At 43.3% G+C, this 24,200-nt stretch overlaps 1 protein-coding gene across 5 annotated transcripts in view; it reads right to left on the reverse strand.

Moving 5' to 3' along the window:
* Nucleotides 1-1,489: 1,489 nt before the first annotated feature.
* Nucleotides 1,490-24,200, reverse strand: part of GCNT2 (glucosaminyl (N-acetyl) transferase 2 (I blood group)) — a 71,058-nt gene continuing 48,347 nt past the window's right edge. For 2 of the 5 annotated variants that reach the window (XM_084850345.1, XM_084850343.1), the window contains 3 exons: nt 4,536-4,628; nt 3,072-3,252; nt 1,490-2,077 (listed from right to left, as the gene is read on the reverse strand). In XM_084850345.1, coding sequence (XP_084706471.1) covers nt 2,038-2,077; nt 3,072-3,252; nt 4,536-4,628 — 314 coding nt within the window. In that variant the 3' untranslated portion in view covers nt 1,490-2,037. Of the gene's footprint in view, nt 2,078-2,387; nt 3,253-4,535; nt 4,629-24,200 lie in introns of those variants that run through there. The other 3 variants (XM_084850346.1, XM_084850347.1, XM_084850344.1) reach the window with 3 other exon arrangements.

The raw sequence follows: 24,200 nt of genomic DNA on the forward strand, positions 1-24,200 counted from the left end.
TAGTTCCCATTTTGATTTGCAGGTGGGATCTCACTGGGGAGTCATACTAGAGGGGAGCCCCCTCTCCACCAGCAGCAGAGAAAAGCTGCTGCAGCAGGGAAAGAGCAGCACAGAAAACTGCTTTATACAGGATGATCTTGGGCCAGTCACCTCTCAATCGTTCTAGGGTCATTGTGAGAATAAAGGAAGGGGGACACACCTACACTGCCCTGAGGTCCCTGGAAGAAGAGAGGGATATAAATCAGGTAAGACAGATGGCATAGCTCAGCCTTTCCTAATCTTGTGCCTGCAGGTGTTGGAATACAAACCCCATTATCCCCAGCCAGCAAGGCCCTGAAATTCCCTCTTCCTGCTCACTTTTGCAACAAGTCACCTTATTTTCTAGGTTTTCTCCACAATGAGAGGGGCTAGAAATTTGATTTGTTTTTAACATTAAGCCTTTTAATTTTGGCTTTTCAGTCTCTGTGTAACCTTGTACATTGTATTTTCAGTTAGGTCTTCAGTCTTGTGTTAATTGCTTCTATGTGCAGATCGACATTTGTACAGTGCGTGTGATTACTTAAGGGCTGTATGTTCCAGCTGGTATGCAGTGTTTCTAAATATTCAAAATTAGTATTATTTTTATGTAGAAGTTCAGAGTCAGGATTTCCTGGCAGTGGCACACTTTCATGGGCCACGTTGTAGCAAGTAGCATATCCTTGTAGCTAATTCCTTGTCCTTTGATACATTTTTAAAATAACAGAACTAATTTTCTATAGCCAATCTGTGCAGCAATCTAGGGTTACCAAATGATGAAAGAACAGCAACAGCGCCCTAGTCTGCTCTTTTGATTTTAACAGGAGTTCTGATAGACAGAAATCAGCCAGTGATGCTTTTCATAACAAGGAGATAAACAGTTGTTGTTCAGTCGTTCAGTCGTGTCCGACTCTTCGTGACCCCATGGACCATAACATGCAGCCTTCCTGTCCTGCGCTCTCTCCCGGAGTGTGCTCAAGTCCATATTCATTGCATCGGTGATGCTATCTAGCCATCTCATCCTCTGCCGTCCCCTTCTCCTTTTGCCTTCAATCTTTCCCAGCAGCAGGGTCTTTTCCAGTGACTTTTCTCTTCGCATTAGGTGGCCAAAATATTTGAGCTTCAGCTTCAGTATCTGTCCTTCCAATGAGCAGTCAGGGTTGATTTCCTTTAGGATTGACTGATTTGACCTCCTTGCAGTCCAGGGGACTCGTAAGAGTCTTCTCCAGCACCACAGTTCGAAAGCATCGATTCTTCGGTGCTCAGCCTTCCTTACAGTCCAGCTCTCATAGCCATACGTTGCTACTGGGAAAACTATAGCTTTGATTATACAAACCTTTGTCGGCAAAGATAAATAGTACTGCCTGCTAATATTTATAATCTCATTGCTGTTAAAGGCACAGTTACAGATCTTGTTGAAAAGCTGGAAAACTTAATGTAATTCAGCAGTAAAGGAATTTTTTACAGCCTGTTTGGTGAGTATTCTTTTTTATTTTCTTAATTTAATGAGAAACCATTGCATTTAAGAACTGAGAAAATACAAGGAACAGCCTTCTGTCCTAGATGGGTGCAAATGTGTTGACCGTGGGAAGAATTAATTTCAGTTAAGTTAGAAGTAGAAAAACAGACTATTGAGACATAGACAACATCTTTCCCAGAAAAGGCCTAACTGGAATTATCAAGACCTGGAGGGTTTATTAACACACTAATTTGCCCCCATATTTTACATACCTTCTTCACAGCAGACACCAAGCAAGAGCTGGTGGACATTTTGCACTGGTAAAATTGTTGTGTAAAATTCCAGCATCAACAACCTCAAATATTTTTATAGTGCATCTCACAATTGTAAATTTTGGAGAAAAATGACTCTGAGATTTTTACTCCCCCCCCCCTTTTAAACCTTTTCTCTTGAGGAACAAGCACATACTGATATCACCTTTACAGCCTTCTCCCCAAACTGTATGAGATGCAAATTTGGACTGTGTGTACAATGTTTCTAAAAAGCAGTGCCTTCCCCCTGAACTAACCAGACAGCATGCAAGAAGCCACCCCAACCTGGTGCCTTCCAGATGTATTGGGCTACAACTCCCATCAATGACCATGCTGTCTGAGGATGATGGGAGTTGTAAGCCCAACACATTTGGAAGGCGCCAGGTTGGGGAATGCTGGCCCTACATGGTACCTCTGCTCTGAAAAAAAGGTGCAGTCTTTTGACTCAAAAACTGTAGGGCCCTAATAAATTAATTAGCTCCTGTGCACCTCAGCAGTTCTCTTTCCTTCATTATTTCTGGGATCGTTAAGCAGCCAAGCCACACACAGCAAACATACAACAGGTCCAACAGAAATATTTCTTCTTTTCCGTTTTCCATTTTGCTCTCCTATATATATACCCTTATACTGTGATCTGGACCACGCACACCACCTGCCACACACACAAGATTCCCATTGTTAAAGACCGGAGATGGATCTCCATTAGCATATGGGTCCTTTTCTCCTTCCAGTGCAGATAATGGAAGAACCCTGGCAGTCCATGAATAATTTTTCTGAATTGCTGGCCTCGGCCTATTCAGTATCATGTCCAATGCTTGAGTGCAGGTAGGAGCCGATATGAACTGTTGAATTTGAAGACAAAGTCACATCAGTGGATCTTCCAAGTTTTAATCCATTCACCTGAATGAACATTTAGCGAGGCTTTATTGTAGCAAAGTTCAAGGTGTAACTCAACCAGCTTGAAATCTGAATTCACCGTCTCCCACCATTACACAGAAATGGTTACTAAAGTGTTAACAAATAATAGCTGAGTGCTTGGGGAGGATGGATAATTCATGAGATGCATATTTTAGAAATATTAAGAAAACTCAACTGATATACAGATTACCCCAAAATTTTGTGTCAGCCTTAGTTCAAAAGTTATTCAAGATATTAGAAAAAGTACCCGTATTGAGCATACCAAAGATGCAAAACTTCAAGGCAATATGATTCTTCCATAATGTTGGCCCTGCATTATCGCTTTTGTTCACTAATTAAAAAAAAAAAAACTTCTTTACTAAAGGTGCCAAATTGGTTCCACTGGTATCTCGCTCTGGTTCAATGCCCTCTCCCGAAGTGTCAGTTCCAGGCATTCCACGGTAGGTGGGTATGTTCTGAGCTCAAATTTGTTAGCAAACAGGCTTTTGGAGTTCAGCAGCCACTTCAGGTCACCAGTTCCATAGATACAAATGTCCCTGATGTAATGACCTGCCAAGGAATATATCAAGATCATCATAAAAGCATTCTATGGGCAGGAAAAGGCCAAAATGCATACTTATGCCAAGACCTTTGCAGCCCAATCCTAACACAAGTAGGAAGTCCCTCCAATGTCAATGAGACTTGCTCCCAAGTGAATGTATAGCACAGCCTAGACCAACCTGGTGCCCTCCAGATGTGCTGGACTGCTACTCCCATAATTCCATTGGCCATGCTGGGTGGGAATGATCAGAGCTGCAGTCCAACACGTCTGGAGAGCACCAGGCTAGGGAAGGCAGATAAGAAGAGGATGGCACCCTTATGTGTGTGTCTCTGTGTGTATATATACTATAATATAATTTCTAAGCATTTTGCTATAACTTTTCTAGAAATGTTAGTGGAGCACTCATGTCAGTCTCAGTCCAACACCCATGGAAGTATTTTCTCTTCCCAAATAAACAGCAAGAGTTTTGATGCAGGAGGGATAGCTATGCTGTGCGGCAAAACCACAATCCCATTGGGTTTTCTTTAGAAGCCAAGGAGATGTATGTGGCGGATGAGCCAAGTATGTAGTACTAACCCTGCATGATCATGTGAAATAAGGGCTGTTTAGCTTTCTTGTCACATTTTAAACTAGAAAGTTGGCCACTGAGTCCTGGCTGATCCCATTCTGGAATGTGGCCTGCCAGGAGCAGAGGTAGGACAAGGGCAATACTGGTGTTTCTGGGCCTGTTCATTGCAAGTAGGGATGTATCGGCTGCATAAAATCTGTTCTGTCTGCATTTCACCGATTGTCAGGCACCTTTCATTCTGCAGTCCGTCCACCAAGGGAATCTGACTCTTTTTAGTTTCCAAATTTGCGCAAATGTGCAAAATCCCCCCAAATGTGCAGTTTCACACTCTAGCCTATGGGTAAATGTGCATTTTTGGCCATTAAAACAAATCTTTTGGGTAGCTTTCTTTGATGAAATTTGCGCAAAATTGGGAAAGTTAGAAAAATGGTCTGCAAGTCCAAGCAATCCACCCAATGGAGGAAAAGCTGGTCTGCTGCAGAATTCACTGGTCGGATTCATCAAAATCCAAACTAATTTGGATCCCTTGTGGATTTTTCCGACATCCCTAATTGCAAGTTCTTAAACACAAGAAGAGGGTTTCTGGACCTTTTTGAAACCTCCATAAAACTGAAGAAAAGGCAGGACCAGCAGAGAGCAAGATCATGGGACACAAGATATTAAGTGCGAAAAGTCAATTTTTTAGTGCGAGAAAACAAACTGTCCAAACAATGTGGGCTTTACCATGACATCCTCCATGGGACTTGCTGTCAAAGCTCCACTTAACAGCTCTCAAGTCACCTTCCCATGAAGCATTTGGCATGGAACCAGGGACACCTGTGATTTGAAGACAGAACAAAAGGGAAAGATGAGTCTAGTGAAGGCACAGTGCTTATTCTTAAAATGTCAGATGGAATATTGAAAAGATTAATGTCGCTGGCATCTTGTGGGCGCTCGTAGTCACCTTGCAAGGCAAGAATGTCACCTAAGCCAGCTCAAGGTGTTTTGTAAAGCTTTTTTGTTTTTAAAAACAAGTTCTCCAGTTCTTGTAGAAGATTCCCCCCCCCACCAAAAAAAACCTTCCTTCCTACATCACCAGCTGTACAGTTTCTTTATCACAAAAACGAGGCATGATCATTGTGCTGATGCGTGATCCCAGCAGTTAAACAAACCTGAACATCCGTGCAAGAGAATGAACCCAGGTGACGAATAATACCAAGGACAAGCTTTACATCCAGTGCCTCCTGTTCTAGGTATGGCATTGTGCAGCCAAAGGAAAAACAACAGTGCTGACCAGTGGGTGTTATCAGGAACACCACCGTTAGTAAGATGGGCAGACACTACCAGATCTGTGGCCCCTCAGCACTGAATGAATGAATAACATCGCTTGCATTAGTCCTTAGACCACAGCAGCACAAAATCAAATTTGTTGTTTCTTGTTTATTCGTTCACGCGCAAATAACCAAGCTTAAATAAACTTACATAAAAATACAGTAATCATGAATGAAAATTAGCAGCTCAAATGATTAAAATTAAAACATATTCTTAAAATCAGTCATTAAAATTATTAAAATCAAAACATATTGTTAAAATAGCAAGCTTTACGTATAAAATACATGACATTATAGACTTACATTACAATATATTTCTCATATTTTCAAATCTCCCAGGCAGTACACTGCAAAGGAATTGACATACTTTCCTCTACATTTAGCAGCCTTTACTGCAAAAGAAGCAATGCTCCAGACCACATACTGGTTAGTTGCTTGTAGCAGAAAACCCAATTTCCTCTTTACATCCCAAAATTTCATTTTCTTTAAAAGCGATCTAACCAACCATCTCTAATGTCGGTATATAATTGTCAGGCAAGGATTTTTGTTGTTGTTGTTGTTCAGTCGTTCAGTCGTGTCCGACTCTTCGTGACCCCATGGACCATAGCACGCCAGGCCTTCCTGTCCTGCGCTCTCTCCCGGAGCATGCTCAAGTTCATATTCATTGCATCCGTGATGCTATCTAGCCATCTCATCCTCTGCCGTCCCCTTCTCCCTTTGCCTTCAGTCTTTCCCAGCATCAGGGTCTTTTCCAGGGAGTTTTCTCTTCGCATTAGGTGGCCAAAATATTGGAGCTTCAGCTTCAGTATCTGTCCTTCCAATGAGCACTCAGGGTTGATTTCCTTTAGGATGGACTGATTTGACCTCCTTGCAGTCCAGGGGACTCGTAAGAGTCTTCTCCAGCACCACAGTTCGAAAGCATCAATTCTTCGGCGCTCAGCCTTCCTTATAGTCCAGCTCTCACAGCCATACATTACTACTGGGAAAACCATAGCTTTGATTAGACGGACCTTTGTCGGCAAGGTGATGTCTCTGCTTCTTACTATGCTGTCTAGGTTGGCCATAGCTTTCCTCCCCAGGAGCAAGCGTCTTTTAATTTCATGGCTACAGTCACCGTCTGCGGTGATCTTGGAGCCCAAGAAAGTAAAATCTGTCACTGCTTCCATTTCTTCCCCTTCTATATGCCAGGAAGTGATGGGGCCAGATGCCATGATCTTCGTTTTTTTAATGTTGAGTTTCAAACCAGCTTTTGCACTCTCCTCTTTCACCCTCAGCAAGAGGCTCTTGAGATCCTCTTCGCTTTCTGCCATTAGGGTGGTATCGTCTGCATATCGGAGGTTGTTGATAATTCTCCCAGCAATCTTAATTCCGACCTCTGATTCATCCAACCCGGCATTTCTCATGATGTACTCTGCATATAAGTTAAATAAGCAGGGTGACAATATGCAGCCTTGTCGTACTCCTTTCCCAATTTTGAACAAATCGGTTGTTCCATCTCTGGTTCTTACTGTTGCTTCTTGACCCTCGTACAGGTTTCTCAGGAGACAGGTAAGGTGGTCTGGTACTCCCATCACTTTCAGAATTTGCCACAGTTTGTTGTGATCCACACAATCAAAGGCTTTAGCGTAGTCAATGAAGCAGAAATAGACGTTTTTCTGGAATTCTCTGGCTTTCTCCATGATGCAGCGAGTGTTGGCGATTTGATCTCTAGTTCCTCTGCCTCTTCTAAACCCAGCTTGTACTTCCGGTAGTTCTCGGTTCGCATACTGCTGAAGCCTAGCTTGTAGGATTTTGAGCATCACCTTGTCAGGCAAGGATATAATGTGGCAAATCCTCCAAAGCCGGTTTCTGTCAGGGGGCCCTAGCCAGCCTCTTTCAGTCTACTCCAGTAGCTAACTCCAGACACAGACAAAGGTTCTTTTCAAGGCTTTATTCCTTTTACAACTTAATAACTCTATCACCAGCGACTAAGCTATGAACAGCAGAGTAACCTATGCCCCGGGTTGGAAACAGTTGGTCCCCATTTGAACGAGAATCACTTGCAGACCCTGAACTTATGGGCTAGGGAGAGTCCCTCCCCTTTTCCCTTGGGTCCTCTGGATGTGACCATTGCTTGCGTGCCAAACGGGCGCTACGCCTCCTTTCCGCGCCCTCCATAGCTTGTCGCTCTTTGCGTCTGTGTCGAGCATCTAGCCAGCCCTCCTCCCTTGCTCTTTCACTCCCAGGACCGCTATCTATGTCTGGAATGCCAGTAGGAGGAATCTCTGCCAGCTGAGGGCCTGGGAGGGATGAGCGCGCTCCTCTCCCACGGACAGCTGTTCCTCCTCAGAATCAGAACTGCTCTGAGGTTCTATGGGCTCAGTGTCCACCCTGACAGTTTCCCACAAACACACAATCTCTCTTGGACCAGTATACCATAAAATCTGTCCAATTTCATCATTGAATCCATGTGTTCGGAGTGCAATTGAGTGAAGGCCCTTTGATATTCTAGTTTCATGGGGAATAAAAGGCATAGTGTTGCCAAAGGGGTCCTGTCTACCCACCCCCCATCTTCCTGCTCCCTCATTTGCTCACCAGCCAAAGCCCCCACCACACCCATCCACCTGCCCACCAGGCACTCACCACCGCCAAAGGAAGGCCCTTGTTCATGTTTCAAATTAGGGCAGTGAAGTTGGGTCCCTCAATTTGGTTCAGTTTGACCAAGCTTCCCTGGATTTGTTGCTGAGGTGGGGGAAAAACTGTGTCTGGCTTTTGTTTTTAAATAATGATAGTCAAAAAACTGGTGGTCATTGCCTTGTCTTTACATGGGGAGTACTCACGGCTACTCTCAACTCTGGACATGCTTCCAGTTAAGGCACGGGAGCACCTTGGCTTGCTATGAATGACATGGTGCATGGCAGAGTGCCCCAAATAGCACTGATGTGCCCAGCACTGAGGTGACATGGCAAAGAAGGAAGTCTTTGTTAGTTGCTTTTATAACCTGAACCTCTACCACCTGTTTCTCCCAGGTGGTAGAGGTTCAAGGTTATATTGTATTGATTTTGACAACAAAATCAATACAATACAACCACATAAAATCAATTAAATAGCAGATAAAGGATAATTATGATGATGATAATAATAATAATAACAACAACAGCAGCAGCAGATGACAATACTCCATAGAGGCTTAATTGGTTTTAAACACCTAGGAAAATTAAAAAGGCATTTGCCTGACACTGAAGCATGGCTCCCTGGGAAGAGCATTCCAAAGTGAAGGTGCCATCACTGAAAAGGCTCTGTCCCTGATCACCTCCCACCTTACCTCAGAAGGCGGGGACACCCAGAGGAGAGGCCAAACAATTATCTCAGTTATCAGGCAGGCTGCTTAGACCACTTGCTCCTATACAGGTACCTGGACCCTAAGCTGTGAAGGGTTAAGCTGGAATTCATGGAAAGCCCACTTATTCCACCGTGAGTTAGTAAGACTATCGCCCAAAAGTGCTCTGGTCAGTGCATGAAGTGAATGGAGAAGGTTGTGTGTATACACACATTCCAGGACTAAGGTACAAGTTACAAGATAAGACCCATGGGTAATGAAAGTACAAAAATGGGAATATAAGAAACCAGTTTGACATTAAGATACCACATCCCTTTCTGTCCTTTTGAAACTACAGCCCACATCCCTTTCTGTCCTTTTGAAACTACAGCCCAGATGATGTATAATACTAAATTATTAGTAGTGCTCTTACTTGGATGGCTCATTCCAGAAGGTGGTACTGGAGGATTATTACTTCTCGTCTTGTATCATTACTTCTGTATTATTACTTCTCGTCTGGATTACTGCAATGCCATATACATGGGGATGCCTTTCAGCTAGCCCAAACTAGGGCAGCAAGATTGTTAACAGGGACTGACCAATGGGATCACATTATGCCAGTACTTTTCCAGCTGCGCTGGCTGCCGGTCCATGTCCAGGCCAGATTCAAAGTGTTGGTATTACCATTCAAAGCCCTTAACGGCTTGGGGCCAGGTTATCTGAAGGATCGCCTCCTCCCATATGTGCCTGCCCAGACCCTAAGATCATCCTCAACGGTCCTTCTCTGGGAGCCCCTGCCAAAGGAAGTGAGGCAGGTGGCTACCAGGAAGAGGGCCTTTTCTGCTTTGGCACCCTGGCTGTGGAATGAGCTCCCTAGTGTCAGGGTGAAAACTGAGCCGATAGAACCCCAGAGCAGTTCTGATTCTGAGGAGGATCAGCAATCCATGGGAGAGGAGCTGGCTCATCCCTCACAGGCACAGCAGCTGGCAGAGATTCCTCCTGCCAGCATTCCTGAGATAGTGATCCTAGCAGTGAGAAAGTGCGGGAACGGGGCTTGCTAGATGCTCGACGCAGACACAAGGAGCGACGAGCAATGGAGGGTGTGGAAAGGAGGCATAGTGCCCATTTGGTGCACAAGCAACGGCCGCCTCCCGTGGACTCAAGGGAAAGAGGGAGGATCTCTCCCTAGCCCATAAGTTCAGGGTCTTCAAGTGACTCTCTTTCAAACGGGGATCAACTGCCTACTCGGTGCATAGGCCACTCTGCTGTTCCTTGCTTAGTCGCTGGTGATTAGCATCTGAAAGAGTCATTAAGTTGTAAAGGATTAAAGCCTTGAATCCTTTCGTCTGTGTCTTGAGTTGGCTATTGGAGTCTACTGAAAGAGGCCGCTAGGGCGCCTCCTGACACCTAGAGAGGTTTGCCTGGCACCTATGTTGTACTCCTTCTGGTGCCAGGTGAAGACCTTTTTATTCTCCCAGTATTTTAGCATTTTAGCTCCCTAGCCTTTTAGGTTTGGTGTTTTAAATCTGTATTCTAAATCGTTGCTGCTAGGTTTTATTCTGGTTGTACTGTTATTTTGTGGTTTTAAGCTTTCATATTTTATATTGTTTTATGCTGCACTTTGTGGTTTTAATTTTTGTGAACCGCCCAGACAGCTTCAGCTATTGGGCAGTATAGAAATAAATAAAAGTCTTATAAAAGCAGGCAAGCCATGCTCTGCATGAAGTCCCACTTCCTTGAAGGAGCAAGCTGTACTCCTTAAAGGGCCCATCCCTGATTCTGTATCTCTTGGCTTCTGTGAAGTCTAGCAGATGGAAGGGCAGCTAGGGAATCTATCCTCTGACTTGAAGGAAGCTGGTAGGGTCACATCCTCTGGCCAGGAAAGCATGAGGGTAGGTACTGAACATTCTCTCCTGGGGAAAGTGGTCTGAACCTTGTCCTCATCTGATCCTTCCCCAGGGTCAAAGGTAGAAATGTAAAATTTCCAGAGATTTTGAGGCCATAGAAAAAAACAGACATTTTGGAAAAATTGAAAAATAAACAATACTTTCTTTTTTTGCACTCTTTACAGATCTAAAGTCACTTTTTTGCTTTAAGACAACATTCCCCAACCTGATGCCCTCCAGATATTTTGGACTTCAGCTCCCATCTGCCTCAGGTAGCATGGCCAATGGTCAGGAATGCTGGGCACTGTAGTCCAAAACATCTGGAGGGTACCAGGTTGGGGAGGGCTGCTTTAGGAACATAAAGCAGCCTTTCTGTTCCTAAAGTTATTTTATGTATGACTTACATTTGCTCAAAAAATATCATTATATTTTAAATCTTTTAAAAGTAAACTCAGTTAGTAAATTGGTAATTACTGTCTGAATAGATGAGAACTACGTTAAATGACTGCTACAGCATCAGAAATACAGGACTCTATAGAACAAAACCCAAACTGTCAAGAATTCACATTTGCTGTCAAGAATGCACAATGGTAATTCTACTCACACGTTGGGAAACTGAGCATGAATGTCTATCAGTAAAATATACTTTAGATCAATAATTTTAATAAGGAATTAAATAAATAACTATGCTGGTAATCTTACAGGGAGGATTAAAAAACATTTTCCCCCATGGCTTCATTATTTCCAGACATTTTACATCACTAGTCTTTCTATAAAAGTGTTCTTATTACATAATTTTTAGAAATCATTTTGAGGGTAGTAAAGGCTGGGTAACGATATATAAATACTTTGTCTTAAATTCTAAAATAAAATATTTCATAATCCAAAAATGTTGAATTTTTCCAATGTTTGGAAAAAAACAAAAACAGTTCTCGGAAAAAAACAACCCTATTTTCCCCCTGAATTTTTCAGTTTTTTTCCTGGGCCTTCACATCTCAGTCAGAGACCATGTCAAGGCTCAACTGAACCATTTGCTGGCTCCTGCTAAGCACAGCATATATGGAGCAGAGCTAGTGTCCAGGAGCACTCCCTTTGGGAAATCTACTAGCATTTCAGTGAATGAAATATGTATGATTATTTATATCTGAATACTAGACTCAGTATAACCTTGTGTAGCAAAGCCATAACAGATGTTCAATAAATGTCACTTTCTCTTAAGTCATTTATTCCATTTCCTTCCTTTGGTGGAAGCAGATGGACTGCCTTTTCCTGAAACTGAGTGTCAGTTAATAAGAACAACTATGCCTGCCAACACTGGAAAGCTGCAACGACCCGGAACAGCCCCAAAGAATGCAAATGCCACAGAAACTGATACGGAACTGTACCTAGGTGATATTCCTACTTGGTTTCCCATGTCACCTGATGAAACGGAACATCTTATTAAAACATTTAGCAACCCTGGGAAAAAGCATTTGCCGGCAGATTTAAAGCCAGTCTTAACTGGCGAAGGTCTGAGGTATGCAGTATTATTCATTACAATAAATGAAAGAGGAATAGCCCTTGAGGTTGGGAGACTAGTAGAGGTGACAATTTCCAAGCAAGGGGAATAAGAAATTCCCAGCTATTTAGTGGCCCATCAGTTTGGCAGGTATTGCAGTAAAGTTATATGCAGGGCCAATTCTACATTTGAGGGCTCCTGGGCAAAATGCCCCCAGTGGGCTTACTGGGATCATGCCGCTGGACTCCCTGGCACCGCCATTTTAATTTCCTTGTGTTAATGGGAATGGTGGCGATGGTGAGTCCATCTGTGTGGACCCAACTTGTGCTTCTGTGAGCACTGCTGCCAGGCTGCCTGCCGTCACAGACAGCCCAGCAGCGTCACTGACAAGAGCACTGGCCGGGTCAATCAGGTCCTGGTATTTGCCAAAGCTGTGCGCTAACACTGGGTTTCATTATACATAAAAAGTTTCTTGGCTGAACTGGAGAGAAGAAAATAAAAGAATTGCAGCTAGCAGGCAGACTGTAGGAGCGGAAAGTTCATTATCATTAACTGCTGTGTACTTTCATATCTTATGTTTGGCTAGTGGTTACGTTAAAGCAGTTCACGGAAGGATATTTCCCCCTCTCCTCTTACCCCCTGCAGCCATCTATGTACCCCCAAAGCCTTCCCAGGAAGTCAGAGGCCTTTCTGAACAATGGAATGGGGTGTGGGAGGAAAAGGGGAGAGGAAGCTTTCCTTCTGTGAACATCCTTAAGCCAATTAAGTGCTATCACACTCATGTCCTACTTGTGGGTTTCCCACAGGCAGCTGGTTGGTCACTGTGTGAACAGAATGCTGCACTTGTTCACTGCTTTGGAATCTGCCTAGATGTACAGCACTATACAATTGTTGTAAATAAAAAAAGATCGGTCTTTGGTCTGATTCAGCATGGATGTTCTTACATTCTTAGCTCATCCTAGGATCCAAGTTACAGCAAATAAACTGATATAGCAGCAATCCATTCCTTTACATTTTATCTGGACATGAATATGTTTTGAATCTGAGCATTAACGGACTGAGCTTAGAGATCCTGCAATGCAGAGAGCTTTTTCTTAATTATGTTATCAGTCTAGTGGGAACAGAGAAAGTGGTTCGATAGATGCTGCACAGCTAGTTCATTCTTTATTGTACTTCCCATTATACAATACAGAAAATAAGTCTTTTTCTACAAGTGATGTATACAAATAATGTCCATGGGATTCTGTATTAAAGGTTTTGGTGAGTGGGAAAGGTGTGTTTGTAACTCCAAAATTGACCAAAATGGCAGTGGAAGCTCTTATAGTTGTACTGGGGAAGCAACTAACTGCAAAAGTCATAGCAATATTGTATATCTGGGTTGAGGTTTCATATGGGTTTCTTCTACATCAGGAGTGGGAAATGTATGGCCCTCCAGATGTTGCTGGACTACAATTCCCATCAGCCCTCACCATGCTGGCTAGGGTTGATGGGAGTTGCAGTCCAAGAGCATTTTACCAGCTTTGGCAGGTTTGCCAGCCATGGCCTCTCCAGAAGAGGGATAGCTTGACCAAGGTAATACAGGCATCAGTAACCTCAAGACTGGATTATTGCAATGCACTCTGTGTGGCGGCCCTTAAGGCTGCTCTGGAAGCTGGAGCTAGTGCAAAATGCAGCAGCTTGGCTGTTGTCGGGAGCCGCCCCTTTTCAGCATGCAGCTCGTTTGCTGAGGGAACTGCACTGGCTGCCTGTTCGCTACTGGGCCAGGTTGAAGGTTTTGGTAGTAATATATAAAGCACTAAACAACTTGGGACCAGGGTACCTGAGAGAACGCCTTCTCCTTTACCAACCTGCCTGGTCACTAAAGCCATCAGAGGGCATGCGCCTGGTGGTTCCACATGGACCTACGGTCCAACTGGAGTCCACCCGGAGAAGAGCCTTCAGTGTGGTGGCCCCCTTCCTATGAAACTCCCTGCCTTTGGAGGTCAGGCAGGCACCAACGTTGTGTTGTTTCTACTGGAAATATCTTTATTTCAGGAAGCCTTTCTTGACCGACCAGCCACGGTTTTATCAGAATTTTGTTTCTTTTTGAAAACAGTAATTATGTTAACATGATGTTTTATTTTTTATTCTATTTCATATTTTTATTGTTCACCGTTCCGGAATCCGCCTAGATGTTGAGCGGTATACAACTGTTGTAAATAAATAAACATCTAGAGGGTCACACATTCCCCATGTCTGTTCTCCATGAATATGTCCTTAATGTTTTTATGATATCATATATGCAGTCTTTGATATTCTGTGATTTTGAGAGGTCATGTAATAAATACATTTTGAATACTGAATTATATTATTATTATTCCTCTTTTTCATTATAAAGTCACAATTTTGTCAATTTGCAGTGACAAAAAAAAGAAACGATTAATGTATATCAGTAAGTATGCATCTGAAATCATGCCTAATGGAAAGTATGTAGCAAAGATTTCTAATGGAAAGTATGTAGCAAGGATTTCTAATGGAAAGTATGTAGCAAGGACTTCTAGTTATACAATACTAGATCAGACTAGCAATAGAAAGGAAGGGTGTATGTGTGTGTGTATGATTTCCTATTGTTGTGTGTGAGAGTTTCCTATTACTATCTAACTATTACTATCTGAGCTGAATAATAATAATAATAATAATAATTATTATTATTATTATTATTTATACCCCGCCTTTTCCCCAATACTGGGACACAAGGCGGCTTACAAAAATTAAAACATATACAATTAAAACATATGAAAATATATAAACGTTAAAATATAATTAAACAATACAATTAAAATTATATTAAAACATTAAAACAGCATTTTAAAACTGCGTTTTTTATATGAAGGGTTATAAAACAGTTCTTCGGTCAGTCGAGACAATCAGACTTAATTGTAGCATGCAATTTAGTTTAAGGAAGAAAAGAAACAAACAAAAGCTTGCTGCCACTGACACTTTTACTAGCTAGTCCTCCTCCCTGAAAATAAATAAATAAATAAATAAATAGGGTTTCTACCTGACCTTAAAAAAAATTTGCAGAACTGTTTCCTCATTTTCACAGCCTGAAATTGGGCCATGAAAATATTTTGGGGGGGTGGGGGGAACAGCACTACAGAACCCTTAGGGAACTACAATTTCCAAGCAGCTTTCCTTTGGAAAACTTGCCACAAACCAATTTTAAAGTCGCATACATCTCTGTGCTTTTACTCCAAAGAACTTTAACAAAACAAAAAAAGGTTGTCACTAAAATCCTTACTTTGTTTCTTTTGGTTATCAGAGTTGGCCTGCTCTACATAAGAGTATGCCTAGAGCTGATGAAACACTCTGATGAATATCAGTTGCATGTAAATATCTGGACATTTCATGGTTGTATAGGTTGCTTCTACCCATGGATAGTATTGTCACTTTTGAAGATTGCGGAATTGCCTGGAGCACAGGAGTGGATGAAAGAGAAGCCCCGAAGAAGGCTGACCTGCCTTTCCAGCCAGCCCGGCTCTCACAAGAAAGATCCCAGAAGCAGGCATCTTTTGTTGGGCAAAGGGTGTCATCTGGAAGATAGATGTGACACTCCTTGCCCCAGGTGACAAATATGTGCACACTGCAATGCTCCTAACCCTGGGGGTGCCCTCCAGACAGGCTCTGAGGTCAGGAAAAGAAGTTCAGGAAGAAAGAAGGCTGGGCTCATGAGTATGAATTACACATGGGGTAACAAGTAACGTTGGCACACATAAAATCTGGTGTCTGCTTTAACTAAAGTACTTGAAATACCTCTACATCTTGCCTATTATGGGCAGAAGGAAGGATAAAAATACCCTCCCTAGATGTTCTTGTACAGTGTAACATCCAGTCATCTTTGATGAGCATTTTGGTGAAGCTCATCACAGCCCAAACATCAGGCATTGAAGGTTTATTTGTTTTTAATTATATTTATATCCTGCCCTATAACCAAAATTTTTCAGGGCGGCTCACACAAGAAGACAGGTTGAAAATAGGCTAAAAACAATTACTACAATAAACATTTGAAAGGGCTTGAAAAATAAAATCACAATAATAGAAATCCAAAATGCCTGGAAGAAGAGAAATGTCTATGCCTGGTGCTGAAAAGATGACTGTGTGAGTGCCACATGAGTCTCCTTGGGAAAGGCATTCCATAAATGGGACACCACAGCGTTGAAGGCTGTCTCTCTTGTTGCCACCCGCCTAACTTAATTTGGCAGGTTCACCCAGAGGAGGGCCTCTGAAGATGATCTAAAGGTCTGGAGAAGTATATATAAGAAGAAAGGTTCCTTAGATATTCTGGCCCCAAGCTATTTAGGGCTTTAAAGGTCAGCATTAACACTTTGAATTGGGCCAGGAACCAGACTGGAAGCCAACGCACTGGTGCCATGTGATCACGTCAACCAGTCACAGTTAGTAGCCTAGCAACTTTGTTTTGGATTAACTGAAGTTTGTGAACGGTTTTCAAAGGTAGCTCCAAATACAACATGGCGTAGTATTCCAACCAGGAGGTTACCAGGGCATAGATAACTGTCACCTAAACTGATAAAAGGCATCCTGAGGCCACCTGTGCCTCAAGTGACAATGATGGATCCAGGAGCAACCCCAAGCTGTGCATGAGATCTTTCAGGGGAGTACAACCCCCTCCAGAACAGGTTGAACACCACTCAGCTGGGCAGATGAACCACCCACTAACAATACCTCCATCTTGTCTGGAATGAACTTCAGTTTATTGGCCCTCATCCATTCCATTACCCTGCTCAGACACCAATTCAGGACATCTACTGCCTCATCTGGGTGAGATGAAAAGGAGAGAGAGAGCAGGATGTCATCTGCATATTAATGACACCTCAACCCACAACCCCAGACAACCTCCCCCGGTGGTTTCATGTAGATTTTAAGTAGCGTGGGGGATAAAATCGAAGTAAAGACAAACATGGTAGCCATTATATTAGAAAAGCTGGAGATCCATTTTAGGAGGTCAGTAGGTAGAAGGTTGATAGAAGCCAAGTTGGGCAATGTTACCAGCATTCAGTTTAATGCAGAAGCCTCTTGCTCCATTGACCTGCACATATGGAACATCTCAATGTTTCAAAACTAACAGTGCAGTTTGCATGTTTATGTGCAAAAACTATGTTTCAAAACTAACAGTGCAGTCCTATGCATGTTTAGACAGAAAAAAGTGCTACAACTCCCAACATTCCCCAGCCAGTCATGGGAATTCCATAATGAATTCCATCGATTCCATAATCGATGGAATTCATTACCACAAGATGTAGTGATGGCCACCAATTTGGATGGCTTTCAAAGGGGAGTAGAAAAATTCATGGAGAAGCAGGCTATTAATGGCTACTAGTCCTGATGTCTCTATGCTACCTCCAGTATCAGAGGCAGTGTGCCTATGCACACCAGTTCCTGGGGAACAAGTCTGGCAGGGTGTTTTGCACTCATGCCCTACTTGGGGGTTTCCACAGGTAGCTGGTTGGCCACTGTGTGAACAAAATGTTGGATGAGATGGACCCTTGGTCTGATCCAGCATGGCTCTTATTCTTTTCTTATGGGTACAGTGAATATGCACTCCATTTCTCTCTGTGCAATAGGAGACAGGGTTGGGTATGGGTCCAATGTGAGGCCCACAGATATATGATGGTGAATAACAGCGGCTCCTCGGAAGAGCTAGATTACATCATTAGTAGCTCAGGCTCAAGTTTCTGCATGGCAATTCTGTTGTTCCTGAACCTGAGACAGCTCAGGGCTGGTGTTTGAAAGCCCTCAGCACTTTCTAGGGAGGTGAAATGTACTTTCTGGGTGTGCTGCAGGCTGAACCCTTGTTGATATTAATATTGGTTGTACACCTGTGTGTCAAAAATCTCAATTCGGCTCTGCCCTGAAGATACAATAGCTGCCTCAAGAGGTATTTTTGTTTAATTCCATGTTATCATAGGCTTTGATAACAAGAAAGAGAGAGAGAGAGAGAGAGGGAGGGAGGGAGGGAGGGAGGGAGGGAGGGAGGGAGAAAGAAATGGGGATACAGTAAGAGGTAGTGTGCCTATTTACACCAGTTGCTGGGGTACACAACTGGAAGATTTCTCTTGGACTCGTGTGTTACTTGGGGGTTTCCTACAGGCAGCTGGTTGGCCACTGTGTTAACAAAGCTGGCAAGGGTTAATAAGATCCCAGCTATCACAGACCACAAGAGCATTCACACAGTCTGGGCTAATTCCCTTTGGCTGAGTATCACAAAATGGAGCGTATCGTGAGATTAGCACTTAAATAGATTAGCACAAACTCCATGTTCAAGTGACTCAACATTTAACATGGATATGTACACAGCCAAAGCCTTCTGTCCCCCTAGCCGTCCTACATAACCTCTTGACATACAATATCCATACTTCTTCTTTCAGGATGGGGTGAAAGTAGGAACTATTTACTATTCAAAGTAGGAGGTTCCAAACTATGAGCACCCCTGCATGAATTAGAGCAGGCAAAGTGCAAGGCAGCCATAGCACCCCTCCCTCAAAATGTCCTTCCCCAAACTGGGCGTCGAACCCCACCTCTGCTGCTCCCTGCCCTCCCTACCATGCCTCCCCCCTCAAGCCAAAAAGGCACCTTGCCTTTGGGAAGTGCTAGGGGGTGCAGGTGGCAAAGGACACACAGCTTCTCACATCATGCCAGGACTCCAGGGGCTTCAGGGGAATCATTTCCCACCAGGTAGGAGAGTCCATGGGGCTCTCCAGTGCTGAAGGAGCCCTCCGTCATCTGCTCTGCTTCCCCCTTCCTCAAGGCAAGTTTTTTGGGGCATGGAGGATGGGCCAGCAGAACAGGGGGAGTGGTGGTTAAGCTGGCACTTCCAAGTGAAAAGTCATGTGAAAACCTCTTTGAGGCTTTTCAAGCCATAGATGCAAACACTTGAAAACACGAATTTATTCTCAGGGTGGTCACTGGGTGTGAGCAGTCCTGCCTTTTCCTCTCATCTGGGAAGTCTTCCCAGATATATTTCTGTTCGACAACAAATGATACCAAACAATTTCTGACTGATTTACAAAGCCACACTTTTAAAGTCAGCTTATGACTGATGTCCCTATCTATATCCATCTTTTTGGTAAAGATTATGGAAAAGCCTGAAGAAAAAAACTCAGAATGCAAAAGCAGTGTACCAGGCCAGTACATTTTTTGTACCATAGTACACAATTTGTGTATAAGTTATTACAAGGGCAGCCAAATACACCAAGAGAGTCATCCATCCATCCATCCATCCATCCATCCATCCATCCAATCTACCCACCTACCTACCTAACTACCTATCTATCTGAAGATGCAGGCCTATGGTAGTTATACATCAAGGCCAATACCCCCCAGAGGTCATAAGAACATAGGAAGAGCCCTACTTGATCAGACCAAAGGTCCATCTAGTCCAGCATTATGTTCACACAGTGGCCAACCAGCCTGTGGGAAGCCCAAAAATAGGACATGGGTGCAATAGCGCCCTCTTGTTTGTGTTCCCCAGCAATTGGTATACAGGGACATATTGCCTCTGATCCTGGAGTAAATATGGATAGGCTTAATCTTTCATTACTCTAATCCCTTTTAAAACCATCTAAGTCTGTGGCCATCGCCACATCTTGTGACAGTGAATTCGATAGTTTAATTATGCACCATGTGAAGAAGTGCTTCCTTTTATCTGTCCTGAATCTCTCATTCAGCTCCATGGGATGACCCTAGGTTCTAGTATTATGGGAAAGGGAGAAAAACTTCTCATTATCCACTGTCTCCATATCATGCATGATTTTGTACATCCCTATCATGTCTCCTTTTATACAACCTTTTCCTAAGCTAAACACTCCCAGACACTGTAACCTTTCCTCATAGGGAAGTTGCTCCAGCCCCTATTCAGTTTGGTTGCCCCTTTCTGCACTGAAGGTGATGACAGAAACTCCTCTCTCACTGTTGAATGCGGGGGGGGGGAGAGGGGGGTGAAGGAGCCCACAGTACACAGTGACCCTGTGAAGTGGATGAAGTGCCATACATAACTCTTAACCTTTAGAGATTTCTGCCACTGCCCTTCCTATGAGCCCTTTGATTGATGGATTGCAGGAAAATCCACAGCCCGTACGCTCTTCTCCTGGGAGCTGGGGAACTGCCAGCAGTCCCTCCAGGCACTACTAGAAGGAAAAGTCAGCCTGTCCTCTCCTGATTCCTCCCACCCACCATCTGCCCTAACCTTGGAGCATGAAGCCTGAATGCATGACTTGTGGAAAATAAAGTGTAGGGCATTCTAAAGTAACTAGTCAACTCCCAGTATACCAAAATTCAAAGGTTTACTTAAAAAGATAAGGTAAAGGTGACCAACAGAGAGGTAAGCAGAGTAGAGAGCAAAATAAAATATAAGCTTAGCATCTAGCTAGTCCTGAATGTGAGCAAGCTAGAAGGTTCTACACTTACACACTTACACAGTGAAATAGCGTAGATGTTCTAGTTCAGCCTTCCCCAAACTGGTGCCTTCCAGATGTATTGGACTACAACTCCTATTGTTGTAGTCTGAGAGCTGTAGTTCCACACACCTAGAGAGCACCTGCTTGGGGAATGCTGCTTTAATTTGAAGTGTCCTCCTTGCCCCTTTCTTTTAATGAAGCTAGTTTGTTTCCTCCTGTTCAGTCCCGTGGCCAGGCATTCCCAAATATATCTTGCCTAAACTCCTGCACATTCTTTCACCAGACTCCTTGGCTGTTTTCACACAAGGATTGTCTAGTGCTGCCCAGGCACTGCTCTTCTGCAATCAGCTGGAAGTGGAATTAAAACATAGCACTGTAGCATAGCATAAAACATAGCACATAAAACACAGCACTGTATTCCTCATTTTAAAAAGTCAGCAGTGCCAGTCCCCATAGGTAAGATCCCACAATATGTTTCCTCAGAGGTAAGCCCCATTCTGCAGTGTCTCCTTTCAACTGCCCCCTTAGTAGCACCCTTTCTTTTGAAAAAGCTAATTAGTTGTCTTCTGTTCAATGGAAGTGGCCATGGCATTCTCGAATTGTCCTTCATTAGTTCCTTGTTCCTTGTGGGTTCTATTCTTGCTTTCCTCTTTGCAGCCACAGCAGTTGTTCTGTTCTGGTTTGTTTGTTTTCAAATTATGACTGCAATTTCACAATCGGGTGCCTGTAATTTTTTTCCCTAATGGAGCAATTATCGGCTTTGGAAGAGGGGTTATATTGGGAGAATGGCACAGGGAAAAGGTTAACTCCCGGCTAGGGTGACCATATCATTTTTATAGAAGACAGTCCTCTATTTGTAGGACTGCCAGAGGACTGTCCTCTATTTAAGGACATCCTCTATTTGAATGGCTGTCCAGTCCAATTCCAATTAAAACATAAAGAACCATCAGAAGGGAGAGCTGGGCCTTGAAGTTGCCCACCAAGTTAGCAGCTGGACAGCTGACTGAAAAGGCACACAGGTCACCTGATCACAGTCTTCTGCACTACAGTGAGATGCACTATATTTTTATTTAAATTATAATAATTATTTCTATATTTGCATCTATGCATATAAATTAGCATATGATTTTTACATTTAAAGTTAATGCTTTTGTTTGCTGAAACCAAAGAACGCTGCCCCCCATGTATGTATGTATGTATATGAATTTAACATGGGAAGAAATCCAAGCAAGGTTTGACACAACAAATCCAAGGTATGCAAGATAGGGCCAGTATACAGTTCATCCACCCAACATCCCCACTGGGTCCATCTACCACCCCATGTCTAGCACCAAACCACCCTGCAGTTTTCCAGACCTACCCAGAGGGTGATTCTTGGCTGAACTGTATTGCTCTGAGAACGCCACTCTAGGATTTCTGACAAAACTCTACTCCTCAGAAGGCCCTGTTCCTGGAACCACCCAAATAAAACCAGTAGAGATAGTATTGCCTCAGAGCCTTGCCAACGTGGACGCTTGGGTTGCACTTGGGGATGCACAAGTAGCTAAGCTCGTTTATAGGAGCTACTTTATTCTAGGCGAGTTCACTCACCATGTAGCAGGAATATCTGAAATCTACAACTTGGTTCAGCTTGTCATATGGAACTCAGAATGATCAAACATGCAAAGAAGGAGGGAAACAGAGAAAGAGGGAGTACTGGTGTTTGGGCTACTGGTGCCACAACAACCCTTAATTCTGTAGTGAGAAAGCCTTTTCCTTACTGCTATTCCTAGGGGGATGGGGCACTTGGGGGGGGGGGCTCAAAAAGGGTCACCATTTCTCCCAGAATGATGCCTTCTTCCTAAGACTGTTGCAGTTGGGGATGAAAACTGGAGGGTCAAGTGAGGGCTCAATGGAAAGGGTGGGTGGGGTTTGAGGAAACACTTGCTTAAGTTCTTGCTCACCCAGTCTGCACGCCCTGTCACAGCAAGCGAGACCATTGGTTGTCCTCACAGCAAGCTAGACTTTTGGTAGACCTTTGTTGCAGTTACAGAGGAAGACTGGAGGGTCAAGGGAGAACTCCATGGAAAGAGTGGACGGGGCTTGAGGAAACACTTGCTTATGTTCTTGCTCACCCAGTCTGCACGCCCAGTCATCGCAAGCTAGACTTTTGGTAGTAGACCTTTGTTGCAATTGGAGATGAAGACTGGAGGGTCGAGGGAGGGCTCCATGGAAAGGGTGGGCAGGTTTGAGGAACTACTTCCTTCAGTTCTTGCTTCAGTCAGCATGCCCAGTCACAGCAAGCTATTGCTATGCTTTTTTAGTATAAATCTTATTTAGTTGTAGTTAAACTATACTAAATGTTAACTGCATCATACCTCCAAATATCCACTTTATTGTTTGAGGAATTACTTTGCTTAACCTGGATCTTATGATAAAGCACTAATAGTAACAAGGCATAACCCATTTTATTTGACTGTGGACCGACTTCATTTGCTTGAAAAGTGACAAGGGTGACAGGAAACCTCACAAATTTTAAACAACTAGGGTTTGTTGAATTACAGATACCAAGCTCTGTATCTGCAAGGTCACTCTCAACGGGGGAAGAGAAATGCTTTACACTGCAATCCTAAACCCACTTACATGGGAGTAATCGCCACTGAACTCAATGGGACTTAGTGCTGGTTCCAGGTCTGGGGTGTGTGTGCTTGAGCAAGTCTCTCAATGGGCTCCTTCCCTCAGTGAGTCTAATTTCTCGTTGCCGTTGTCACCAGCTGCTATTGCTCCCCCTTCTCTCTTTCATCATTGCTATCATTTGCTTGCTTGCTTGACAGGCAGAGCCAGTGAACAAGGAGGGAGGGGCATCTACTGCTCCTCCTTCTCACCACCACCTTAGTCTGGGCCAGAGTGAGAGGCAGGTGAACAAGCAGCTTGCAATGGTGAAGAGGAGGAGAAAGTCCAGGGGGCTCTTGTCAGGGCTTCCCTGCTGCGGGGTGGCCCTCAGCAGGTGCCTGACCATGTCTACCCTTGATGGTGACCCTGGACTTACTTCTGAATAGACATGTATAGGACTGTGTTGTTTATATGTTTTCCTACTTATTAAAAGTGTCCAACAATAACCAATAAAAATGAATAAAATGAATTATTAAAATCTATATAAACCATAAATTATCATAAAAATGGTAATATAATTATTGAAGAAATGAAGATAGAACTTATAAACAGAGTAGCAGAGTATGCCAAATGCTAATATTTTGATATTAAAAGCTGTAAAGAGACACAATATTTTTGTATTGTAAAAAAAACAAACAAAGCCACCTTAGTCAATGAGGGAAAAATCCAGATGAAGAGTTCTGGAGAACTTGGAAGCCTGCACACTCTTTTGTGACATTTGGTCTATATTATACCATTTCCAATGGGCTAATATATATATTTTATTAGCAATAATCCCCAAATACAACTCTGGATTGTGTGCCCATTACCTTAAAATATACTAAGTCTACCTAACAGGGTCACTAAAGTTAGCTGGGGTGGGGGGAGACATGGAAAATAAAAACAATCTTCCATTTTAAACATATGCATCCTCTTCCTCTCTCTTTCACTTTCTTATCCTTCTCTGACCCTCCCCTGCCCGTACCTATAATTTCAAAACCAGATTCAGGGGAATGATGAATTTGACTAATGACACTGCAGCTCAAGTCCTCTTTTAATATTCAATGCTTTAAACGTCCTTATGATTTTAATTTGGCACATGGACATTACAAGTTTATAGCGCAATCCTATGTGTGTCTACTCAGAAGTAAGTCCCACTGAGTTCATGGAGGCTTACTCCCAGATAAATGTGTAGGTGTAGGACTGCAGCCTAAATTGGTCCCAATGTGATGTCACTTTTGATCCTTCCCCACAATGAATTCTTGTGGGTCTGTGAGACAATGCTGGCAGTGTCTTCGCAGAAGGGCATTTC

The sequence above is a fragment of the Heloderma suspectum genome, chromosome 4 (genome assembly GCF_057233095.1).
Source record: "Heloderma suspectum isolate Gila_16-S chromosome 4, 16-S_ref, whole genome shotgun sequence".
Classification (NCBI taxonomy): Eukaryota; Metazoa; Chordata; class Lepidosauria; order Squamata; family Helodermatidae; genus Heloderma; species Heloderma suspectum.